At 36.5% G+C, this 12,638-nt stretch overlaps 1 protein-coding gene across 2 annotated transcripts in view; it reads right to left on the reverse strand.

The window, feature by feature from the left end:
- Nucleotides 1-217: 217 nt before the first annotated feature.
- LOC127854045 (protein arginine N-methyltransferase 3-like) overlaps nucleotides 218-12,638 on the reverse strand; it is a 19,739-nt gene continuing 7,318 nt past the window's right edge. For both annotated transcript variants that reach the window (XM_052388986.1, XM_052388985.1), the window contains exons 5-12: nucleotides 11,056-11,224; nucleotides 9,956-10,143; nucleotides 9,607-9,679; nucleotides 7,272-7,377; nucleotides 6,521-6,708; nucleotides 4,102-4,239; nucleotides 970-1,057; nucleotides 218-345 (exon numbers count right to left, since the gene is read on the reverse strand). In XM_052388986.1, coding sequence (XP_052244946.1) covers nucleotides 236-345; nucleotides 970-1,057; nucleotides 4,102-4,239; nucleotides 6,521-6,708; nucleotides 7,272-7,377; nucleotides 9,607-9,679; nucleotides 9,956-10,143; nucleotides 11,056-11,224 — 1,060 coding nt within the window. In that variant the 3' untranslated portion in view covers nucleotides 218-235. The remainder of the gene's footprint in view (nucleotides 346-969; nucleotides 1,058-4,101; nucleotides 4,240-6,520; nucleotides 6,709-7,271; nucleotides 7,378-9,606; nucleotides 9,680-9,955; nucleotides 10,144-11,055; nucleotides 11,225-12,638) is intronic.

The following is a 12,638-nucleotide window of genomic DNA, read 5'->3' on the forward strand; positions in this document are numbered from 1 at the left end:
ACACACATTCATTAAACCCCCTTTTTTACACACATTCATTAAACCCCCTTTTTTACACACATTCATTAAACCCCCTTTTTTTTTACACACATTCATTAAACCCCTTTTTTACACACATTCATTAAACCCCCTTTTTTACGCACATTCATTAAACCCCCTTTTCACAGAAGACGGCTCATTTACATTAACATGTTCATGATGCATGAAAGAAGACATATTCAGTCTCAAAATTATTTTATTCCATATTATAAGTAAAAGTCTTTCCATCAAAGGAGAAAGTGATGATCAAGGATCTAGGGTCCTTCCTGTTCTTTCTGCATGTCAGCACTCCCTCTATGGTGTCTCCTGCAATACAACAGAAAACACACCATGTAGGAGCATCACATATTTCAAAATGATTATGAAGTCCATAGAAAAAACTACAGTTTTTTAAGTTAGAGGTTAAATTTTAAAATTTTAGTGGATAACATTGACTATTAACAAAATACACATATATTCACAGTTATGTGTTCTATTTAAGTAATTAGAAAATGTTTAACTGTACATTTTCTTATTTTTAGTTTAATCATACAGTTGAAATTCGTTAAAATTATTAGTATATACAGATAGTCTGCATGTTTTAGACATACGGATAAATAATACCATGTTTTTTAACCAAAAGTTAAAGAAAATGGGGTTACAGAGACAACTCAACCCAAGTCCTCTCATATACTTCTGAATACCAAGATTTTAGACTGTTTTCTACTTGCAGAACACTTCAAGGGCTGATCTAGAAGGAATACAGTCTAGACTGTGTCCTACCTTTTGAACACTGCAGGGGCTAATCTAGATGGAATACAGTCTAGACTGTGTCTTACCTTTTGAACGCTGCAAGGGTTGATCTAGAAGGAATACAGTCTAGACTGTGTCTTACCTTTTGAACACTGCAGTGGCTAATCTAGATGGAATACAGTCTATACTGTCCCCTACCTTTTGAACACTGCAAGGGCTGATCTAGAAGGAACACAGTCTGTTTCCAGTGTGTAGGGGTCGCATGTGGGCCCGTTGAAAACTCCACCTGTAGTCAAGGGTGTAATGCATTTTAAGGTCAGATCACATTCTCAATTGATGTTAGCAGGCATGCCATTGTGACTTGCATGCACTGCAACTGGTCTATCCTGAGGCCAGCAGAGCTCCAGATAAGGGTAGTATTTTCGTAATTAAGCATTATTTTCAAGTCCGTTTAGTATTTATTTTAAAATCTGGCCGTACCATTAAGAATTACAAAATCAAGTTACGTATATTATTTTTACATCGGTTCATATAGATTTTTATTGAGTTTTTTTCAGGTATTAAAGATCGTTTCAGTACTAATATAGAATGGTTATTGGGTTTGTTTAACAAAGCACATTTTTTCCAACAAAAGCGGCATGTACAGTCTATCTGTCAAACTAGAGGGCCAAAATGTCCATAGTTCGCTCACCTGAGAGGAGTCAGTTCATTTAATCTTTACCTAATGTCAAACATGACCTAGATATTGACCAGACAAACATCCTGGTCAAGTTTCATCATTATTGAACCAAAACTCTGGCGTAGGGAGTGTTTTTGTTTTTGTAAGATTTGAAATGGTGACCTATATTTTGAGTTGACCCCCCAAACATCAAACTTTGCTTACAAGGATTTTGTATAATATAATAAAAATTTGGACAATCTAAGGGCAATAATTATGGCATTAATTATGTGATTTTGCTCATCATCAAACTTGACTGAGATCTTTAAGCAACTTTGTTAAAGAATGCTTGAGAAATGTGAATGCTCGAGTGTTTACAAACCAAATGTGGACGGACAGCGGACAAAGACCAATCCTAAATCCTCACCTCACAATCAGGTGAGCTAAAAAGTGTGTTTCAATGATCTGAGCCATTTTCCAACTTGTCCAAGTAATCAATAAAACCAATGCATTGACTAAGTTTCACAAATCTATTCACCAACTTTCATGATGATTGGGCAAAAAATGTGACTTCTAGAGTGTTCACAAGCTTTTTTTTACTTTATAAATATAAGAAAACTGCCCCCCCCCCGGCAGCCATGTTATTCAACTGACCAGAACCATTTTCCAACTCAACTCTCGTATCAAGGAAACAAATGTTCTGACCAAATTTCATGAAAATTGGGCCAAAAATGTGACTTCTAGAGTGTTCACATGTTTTCACTATATACTATAGAGAAAAATGCCCCGCACATGTTTTTTCACCGATCTGGACCATTTTCGAACTCGTCTGAGAAATCAATAAAATCAATGTTTTGACCAACTTTCATGATGATTGGGCAAAAATTGTGACTTCCAGAGTGTTTACAAGGTTTCTCCATAGCCAAATTAGAAAAACTGCCCCGCCCACTGGCGGCCATGGTTTTCAACGGACCGGAACCACTTTTGAACTCAACCAACATATTATTAAGACAAACATCTTGACAAAGTTACATGATGATTGGGCATGAAATGTGACTTCTCAAGTGTTTACAAGTTTTTTCCTTTTTTTGACCTTGTGACCTAGTGTTTGACCCGGCACGACCCAGTTTAAAACTCGACCAAGATTTCATTGGGACAAAGATTCTGACCAAGTTTCATGAAGATCGGTCAATAAATGTGGCCTCTAGAGTGTTTACGAACAAATGTTTACAGACAGATGGTAGGACGGACGAATGTACTACGGACAAAGACCCGTCACAAAAGCTCACCTGAGCAATCAGGTGAGCTAAAAAATGGCTGCGCCCAGAGGATATGCTAAAAAAACTGCAAAGCGTGCAAAAAACTCACTTTTAACATATTGTACGCAAAGTGAGCCGAAGTTGAATGCTCAGAAAGACATTATAGAAAAGATCTTATACGATGACACTATTTATTTTTAGGTTATTTAGAAAAATTAAGAATTATTTTCCAAAACTGAGCAGTAATGTTAAGATAAAATTTCTGAGTTAAGAATTCTTTTTGAAAATCTGGTAGTAACGTGAAGAATTTCCCAAAACCTTATCTGGAGCTCTGGGTCAGTATTCAAAATTTGATTGTTAAGAAATCTTAACTTATGTTTTAGTTCAATTAAAATTTAATTTAAAATTAGATATGTAAAATACATAAAGCATGGTTTTGGGAAAATGAGGTTTAATGCATATACATAAAGTGTCATCGCAGACTGTTTTATGCATATATAAAGTGTCATCGCAGATTGTTGCGACTGCAAAGGCTAATCAGTGAAGACACTTTCCGCCTAAACTTGCTTTTTAGTAAGAAGAGAATTCCTTTAAATAAAGAATACAATTGATTAACCTGTGCGGACAACACTTTACGCCATGAAATAAGCCCCATTTTGACATAGTACATTTGATATAAGTAAGAACAAATGTTTTACCAAGCATTCAGGTCAGAACAATACTGTTACAGAACAATATATGTTCTATTCAAACAAAGTGTTTATCAATATAAATGTAATTAAATGTTTGTTTTAACTTACAAGCCCAACATTTTTATAAGTATTGACACAATTAAATGATGGGTTTTATCATTTTTGCTTAACAGGGGCTTAGAAAAGTTTTAACTAAGCAGTTTTTATACATGCCTAAGAATTTATTTTTTTATAAAATCCATTTTGTTTTTCTGACGCCCCCTACTGCGCCGGTTTGATTTACTTATTTTGTTTTTGATTATATCCCTTTAAAAAATATTACTTTCCTTGTAAAAATGATCTGTACCTGCCATATGATAAATAAACATTATTTCCCTTTAAAGCTTGTTACTTCCCTTGGATTTGTTTTTTGTCCTTTGACCTTGAAGGATGTCCTTGACCTTTCACCACTCAAAATGTGCAGCTCCATGAGATACACATGTACATGTATGCCAAATATCAAGTTGCTATCTTCAATGTTAAAGTTTTCGGACAGATGGACTGACAGACAGTTCAAATGCTATATGCCACCCTACTGGAGGCATAAAAACTCTGCAAGAATTTATAATAATTTTTACACCCAGCCAACAAAGTTTTTCCATTACCTTTTACGTAATGCATTATTGTGAGACAATTTCAATTCAAACAACTAAAAACAATTGTATAAAACCAATATCACTACTTTCTGTTCAGCTGATTTGTGGAAAAAAACATCAAAGTATCCAATGAAGGCGGTGATTGTTGTATCCCTGGTTACAGTCAGACAGAAGTTGGCAGTGAACTGAAGGTCTGCAATCCCACAGTTGCACACATCCAGGTCCTGTAATACACAGGCCGATGCATCAAACTACAGTATGACGGACTTAACCATTTACCACTTAGGTAGGTATTTAACCCTTTACCGCTTAGATACGTATTTTGAAGGGTTTCAAGTCCCTTAGAAAGTTAGATTTAATTAAAACCAGGGGTCATAAAATTGCCAATCCTGAAAACAAGCCGGGGGTCAAGGGGCAGCCCCCTTGTAGGGGAACCAGGGGGGCGAAGACCCCCTGCCGGAAATTGATTTTAATCATTTTCAGACCCTTCTAGATTGCATTTCCAAGCAGTTTTAAAAGCATTTTATTATAGCAAAAGAAAGATTTGTTTCCAAGCATTTACAAACAGAAGTGTAATCATTTTCAAAATTTTTTATAATGCATTAACATCTGAAAAATTAAGCCAGTATTCTTGTAAGAAGATTTCCCTGTGTCAAATATACTATATATCTATTTATACAGCCACAAACCTATCAAGGCAGGGTCCCTTATTTTATTAGGGACCATCAAAGCAAAATGAAACTTAAAGAGAGAGAAGTCACATACCATTCTTGAAAGATGCTTCAGATTCTTAGACAGAATAAAAATTTGCAATAAAAAAATAATCATTAAAAAGTACAACCTTAGCCCATAATATAAACAGCACTACAGAATATCACGTACATATATATAATATGAACGATTTCCATCTAAAAACTGATGCTGTTACAAGAAAGCATAATCATAAATTATTCGTCGAGCGGCTTAATTTACCACCCTCCACCCACCCATTCATGCAAAGTAAGATTCATGGTCTTTTTTCTTTCTTCCAATGTCACATTTTATCAAATTAATTGTTTATGTAAAGAAACAATAAAAACATAAACAATCATTACATTTATAAGCTTGTAAACAAAGGTTACGAGGTTAAAATTTGCCTAAAAATTATTTTTGGTCGTTACTCCATGTTGATAAACGCTTTGTTGATACTTGGCGCGCTCAATTGGAATTCACAGGAATATGTTCCCGCTCAAACAAAAAATGCACCTGATGGCGTGGTAACGAAATAATCTGGGAGGGTCAAATAAACAAGACACCTGTAATAAACTACTGAATTTTATGATATCGACGCAGGAGTTTCTTTCTGTAGAACCGAAATTAACCAAGATTCGCTCGTGACCCCACTACCAAACTAAACTCCTTAAATTTTGATTGATCTAAAAAGTGACCCTGGTGCCTTGAAATCCGGATTTCTGGATCAAACCGGAATATTAAGACCCCTGTAAAACCCCATCTTACTAGATTCAAGTTTTTAAGGCTTCATTTCCAACCCTTAGGTACAGATGAGCAGAAAGCAGCATAAAACCTGAACAGACTGCGAGTTACTCGCACTCTGTTCAGATTTTATGCTGCTTGTTTCTCATCAGTATCAAAGGTTTGAAAATGAAGCCTTTGACACTTGAAACTAGAGAGAAAGGACTTCAATAAAACTGAATTTTCTATGGGACTACAAATGCGTAAAAAAAATCTAAGTGGTAAAGGGTCAATGTTAAGGCAATTTAACTGTGAAATTTTGAGTGCGATTCAAACAGTAGTTAAAGAGGAGTTTGAATACAAATTATCTGGACCATATATTCCGTAGTGGAAAAACAAACAAAGTTTTAACACCATCCACCAAGTAATTCAAGTGGATTGAAGCAAACAAGCTTCGGGAAATACATAAAACAAGCAATTCGTTGAATTGATATTTCCCGCCAATGTGCTTCTGGACACAAAAGTGTTATATTTGACACTCAAAAAAGCATTTTTTTAAGATACAAAGGGCCATAACTTTGTTATTAACAGATGGTGTTATATGCCATTTGGCGCGCATCATCTTCTTATCCATATATATACTCATACCAAGTTTCAATGAAATCCGCCAAAGCACTTCCAAGATATGGCTCCGGACGGAAGGAAAGAAGCACGGACTGAAAGACAGATGGACGGACAACGCCAAAACAATATCCCTCCCCCTATGGCGGGGGATAAAAAAGGAAGAACAGACAAAAGTTCCGCCTAAACTAGATTTTTTGCAAAGAAGAAACATCCTTTAAACAAATAAAAACTGTAAAGGCCAAAAGTGTCGTCCCTGATAAGACTGTGCAGAATGCACAGGCTTATCTGGTATGACACTTTACACACATGTTTTTTTCCAGGAGGCTCCCTTGTAGAACACACATGGTAGGGCCAAAGATGTGTTCTTGCTAACTTACAGGTATATCCCTAATTGAGTGTTACCAGATGTAAGTTTGCTATTTTGCACACCTTAATCACACAGGTATCTGTGACGACCCTTTCTTGCTTCACAACTTCCACGCTGGCCTCTCTCACCACGCACGTCTTCATACACGACATCTGGAACCCGTATACATCCTCCCAGTATGTCACATGGGCCATGTGCATGTCAGGGTCACTGATGGCGGAGAGGCTGATTGTACACTGGTCCGGATACACTGTGTGATGAAAGGAATTGATAATGTGGAACACAACATCTTGTAAATTGGCATAGTATCTGTTATTTTATACATGTCTTATGTTTCTTTATCAAGCTTTGATATGTTTTTGTAAAGACTTACATGTAACTCTTGTTATTTAAAACATATTTTTTTAATGTGAATAATAAGAATTATTTTGTATGTACAATGTTTGCTAGAGATACACGCTAGGAATATTTTTGTGGACTTATTTTAAAAGCAATCTCATTGTTATAAACAATAAGTTATTTATACAGAAAAATGATTGTTCTTTTTGAAATTTCTGAAATGAATCCCTAAATCCCAAATGCTGGTTGGGCAAAAAATCTTACATGCTTCTCACTTTAAGGAATTCAACAGTGTCATTAAATAACAACAAGACATAAAGATTAAACTAAAAATATTATAATAACTATTTTCGGAACTTGAATTCTGTAAAAATCATGGAATACTACATTTTTTTCTCATACAAAGTACTTGACAACAACAAATTACTAAAGAACCTTGACTACCAATATAAGCATCACACATCCTTCTCTTACCTACACCATCATGCTTCAGATATTTGGCGCGTGCAAACAGCACCGAGTCCAACATGGACTCAAACAGTAGGAAGTATCCCATCCACTCAGAGATGATAATGTCTACCTATTATAAACAAGTTTACAGTCAAGTTGTGCCTTGGTCTGGGAAAACAGGTCTTAATACATGTGTGTAACGTGTCCCAGATTAGCCCATGTAGTCAACACAGACTAATCAGGCACGACACTTTCCATGCAATTTTTGGTTAAAGGAAGTGCCTTCTAAGTGAGTTCAGGCGGTAAGTGTTGGCCCTGATAAGACTCTTTACACACATGCATTAAGCCCTCCCTTCTAAGTGAGTTCAGGTGGTAAGTGTTGGCCCTGATAAGACTCTTTACACACATGCATTAAGCCCTCCCTTCTAAGTGAGTTCAGGTGGTAAGTGTTGGCCCTGATAAGACTCTTTACACACATGCATTAAGCCCTCCCTTCTAAGTGAGTTCAGGTGGTAAGTGTTGGCCCTGATAAGACTCTTTACACACATGCATTAAGCCCTCCCTTCTAAGTGAGTTCAGGAGGTAAGTGTTGGCCCTGATAAGACTCTTTACACACATGCATTAAGCCCTCCCTTCTAAGTGAGTTCAGGTGGTAAGTGTTGGCTCTGATAAGACTCTTTACACACATGCATTAAGCCCTCCCTTCTAAGTGAGTTCAGGTGGTAAGTGTTGACCCTGATAAGACTCTTTACACACATGCATTAAGCCCTCCCTTCTAAGTGAGTTCAGGAGGTAAGTGTTGGCCCTGATAAGACTCTTTACACACATGCATTAAGCCCTCCCTTCTAAGTGAGTTCAGGTGGTAAGTGTTGGCTCTGATAAGACTCTTTACACACATGCATTAAGCCCTCCCTTCTAAGTGAGTTCAGGTGGTAAGTGTTGACCCTGATAAGACTCTTTACACACATGCATTAAGCCCTCCCTTCTAAGTGAGTTCAGGTGGTAAGTGTTGGCCCTGATAAGACTCTTTACACACATGCATTAAGCCCTCCCTTCTAAGTGAGTTCAGGTGGTAAGTGTTGACCCTGATAAGACTCTTTACACACTTGCATTAAGCCCTCCCTTCTAAGTGAGTTCAGGTGGTAAGTGTTGACCCTGATAAGACTCTTTACACACATGCATTAAGCCCTCCCTTCTTAGTGAGTTCATGTGGTAAGTGTTGGCCCTGATAAGACTCTTTACACACATGCATTAAGCCCTCCCTTCTAAGTGAGTTCAGGTGGTAAGTGTTGGCCCTGATAAGACTCTTTACACACATGCATTAAGCCCTCCCTTCTAAGTGAGTTCAGGCGTTAAGTGTTGGCCCTGATAAGAAACTTTACACACATGCATTAAGCCCTTCCTTCTAAGTGAGTTCAGGTGGTAAGTGTTGGCCCTGATAAGATTCTTTACACACATGCATTAAGCCCTCCCTTCTAAGTGAGTTCAGGCGGTAAGTGTTGGCCCTGATAAGACTCTTTACACACATGCATTAAGCCCTCCCTTCTCAGTGAGTTCAGGTGGTAAGTGTTGGCCCTGATAAGACTCTTTACACACATGCATTAAGCCCTCCCTTCTAAGTGAGTTCAGGCGGTAAGTGTTGGCCCTGATAAGACTCTTTACACACATGCATTAAGCCCTCCCTTCTCAGTGAGTTCAGGCGGTAAGTGTTGGCCCTGATAAGACTCTTTACACACATGCATTAAGCCCTCCCTTCTAAGTGAGTTCAGGTGGTAAGTGTTGGCCCTGATAAGACTCTTTACACACATGCATTAAGCCCTTCCTTCTAAGTGAGTTCAGGTGGTAAGTGTTGGCCCTGATAAGACTCTTTACACACATGCATTAAGCCCTCCCTTCTAAGTGAGTTCAGGTGGTAAGTGTTGACCCTGATAAGACTCTTTACACACATGCATTAAGCCCTGTTTTCCCAGAGCATGGCTCATGGGTACAGTTGTTTTATATCAAATTCTTGTCTGCTACACAGATTACTATGTTTTCTTAGAGGCACCTTCCCAAAGTACCTATAGTAATGTAATGTCTTATTAAGTATGCACTTTATTGTTTCTTTTGCATTTCCCATAAGGGTATAATTTGTTTAACAGGAGGGCCATACAAGCCCTAAAAGGCTCGCCTGAGGGCAAAGTACTCAGTAATTCTTGTAATGTTTTCTTGATCATCAATTTGCAATTTCTTGACTGCCTTTGAAAAAAATTTGTTTGCCATTTAGATTATGATTTAACAAACAGCTATAAAATCAGCCCGCCCCCCCCCCAAAAAAAAAGAACGCAGGTAACAAGTTGACCAACATATTGTTTATTACCTTTTCCACAGGTAAGGTTATATCCTCCAGTTTTCCCTTGATAAATGTTATTTTGTCATCCAATTTATTTTCTCTGAAAAAGAACATAAAAACAATTGATTTTTTTAATAAAAATCTTTGAAACAAAAAAGTATTTCATCTGACAAGAAACTACAAAACTGTGTAAAATGACATCAATACTAATTACATATTAATAAAAAACATTGCGGACAACAAATGCATATCATACAACTTATAACTACAATACTGTGTGAATTAATAATTAACCTGTAAAAGGAACACAGACATTTTTTTATATTTAACAAGGATAACAATCTTTAATGACACAAAATTCCAGTCCACTTTGTACCTGGCTATATCCATGGCCTGGTAGATAATGTCTGCCATGTCGACGGCGTACACGTGGTGCGCGCCAGCCTGCGCCGCAAACATGGAGAGAATCCCAGTGCCACACCCCACATCTAGCACCACCTTGTCCTTGAACACAACTGGGTTGCCGTATATGAAGTCACGATAGCTCTCTGTCCGAACTCTGTCCTGTAGCAAATAATGAAATGTGCCTTGTTCTGGGAAAACTGGGCTAAATGCATGTGCCTAAAATGTTGTCCCACATTTGCCTATGCTGTCCGCACAGGCTATCCAGTGATTGCACATGCATTTAGCCCCGTTTTCCCAGAACAAGGCTTATACAGGTAAATTGCCTAACCAAGGAACCAAGGAGAACTGTCTAATAGCACTCATAAGCAGGTATACCATATTCTCATATATAAAAGTTAAATTCAAGTGATTTTGTCAAGTTAAAAGGATAACACCTCTGGTACCAAAATGGAAATAACTTCATTAACCCTTTCCCCCATAAGAAGCAAAGTGAAAATGTCTTTTACAACCAGCATAAAACGAGAACAGCCTGCCAGTAACTTGCAGTCTGTTCAGGTTTCATGCTGTTTGCTGCTCATCAGTAACTAAGGGTTGGACAAGAAGCTTTCAAAACTCTAATTTAGGAAGAAAGGTATTTAATTAAATGTAACTTTAAACTTTCTCAAGGACTACAAATGTGTCAAAAAATGTGTCTACGTCTTAGGGATAAGAGTTATCCTGGGTCAGCATGCTAATTAAGGATTAAACTTCCTGCCTACAGTTGATTAATGACTCGCAGGACCCGTATATACCAACCATTCTTAGACTAACGAATAAAACAATAGACTTAGAACCATGAAAAAGTATGTCTAACATTTGAATATACACCGGCTACACTTATGTAATAATGTCATGAAGAATATGTTCAATGGGAAGAATGATGTTGATCATGGTGATTATTGCCAGCAATGACTAAAAATTAAAGCAATGATCGAAAATTCCAAGTTTAAGAATATTCTTTATTATTAAACTTAATGTTCATTTCTAGTTTCCTCACAACACCAAGAATATAGTTTTAACAATAGAGCATACTTTGAGCATTTCCTCATGTATACTGAAATGTCCGTATGAGGTGAAGTAAGGATCATCATCTTCTAGTGCATCCTCTCCTGCGTTGTCAAGGTGACCCCCGGTGTGACCCCTACTACTGCACTCACTGTCCCCTGTAGACTGATGTAACATCAGCTCCCTTGTCCTGACTCTGCAAGGAAACATTACAATCTATATAAGTGTAATCAGAATAAATCTATCCATTTATTATAAGAATAAATATATTCACGTATAATCAGAATAAATCTACACTCCAACACAGTTATTTCGAAGTCGTCGGGACCGTTAAAAAACTTCGGATTAATGATAATTCAAAATAAACATTTGACAGAAATTGTGACTCTGCTTGACCCCCTTTTTATTAACTGCAGATCAGGATATCCACCCGGGTTGGGTACCGGCGGGCCCTTCTCCAGATTGCTCAAAATTTGGTTGGGAGAATAGTAACGTAGTTGACTTGTTTTTATCAGACATTTTGTAAAGATTTTTGTTAAAAAGGTAAAGTTTATATATGATGCATTTCATTTTAACACATTCACTCAGATTTAACGTGACACATTTGTTTGTTACTAAAGAATGCAAAACTACATAAAAAGTAATTATAAGCTTTTGACGACATTATAAAAATTAACACGCTAGGCTCAGACGACAAAGGTGTAATTATCGGATTTTGACGCGCCACATGCAGACGACAAAGGTGTGAAATTACGCTCAGTGTTTTGCAGTTTTGACTTTGGATTAAAGATTGATAATTAGAGGCAAATTATAGTGTTGGGACCGACAGAATCACTTTGAATTAACGATTTCTTCGATTAAATGAAGTTCGGATTAGCAATAAAATTTAACATTGAACAAAGAAGAACCAAAATCGGGACCCGAAAAATACTTCGAAATAACGGTGACTTCGGATTATCGGTGTTCGAAATAACGTTGTTGAAGTGTATTCACTTCTTATAAGAATAAATGTACACTGTATTCATGTATAATCAGAATAAATCTATTCACTTATAAAAAAAAATAATCTATGCACCTATAATCAGAATAAATCCATTCTCTTTTAATCAGAATAAATCTATTCACTTATAAGCAGAATAAATCCATTCACTTTTAATCAGAATAAATCTATTCGCTTATAATCAGAATAAATCTATTTATTCACTTATAATCAGAATAAAACATAATGTTCATTCACAAATGGGTTCTTATGTAACATATATACATGTACATAAACTATGCCAATCTTCTTGGTTTCATCAGCAATTATTTTCAAGAAAGGAAATATAATATGTGTTGATTGACAACTACACATTCAACAAATATGTACCAAATACATTATAAGCAACGAACACTAAAAAGTATTAAATACCAACCTTTGTAAACATTACAGTATCTGCTTTACGAAAAAAATGTGTATGAATTATACAACATAAAAAGCACATTAAATAGTACCTCACTGTATATAACTTTTAGTGACTGTTAAGATTTCAATATCCTGTTTCTATTTCTAACTCTGTAAAATCCAAATTTAAAAAAAAAGGTGCTTATGAGTGTTATTTTAAAAGGTT

This window comes from Dreissena polymorpha, chromosome 12, assembly GCF_020536995.1.
Source record: "Dreissena polymorpha isolate Duluth1 chromosome 12, UMN_Dpol_1.0, whole genome shotgun sequence".
Classification (NCBI taxonomy): domain Eukaryota; kingdom Metazoa; phylum Mollusca; class Bivalvia; order Myida; family Dreissenidae; genus Dreissena; species Dreissena polymorpha.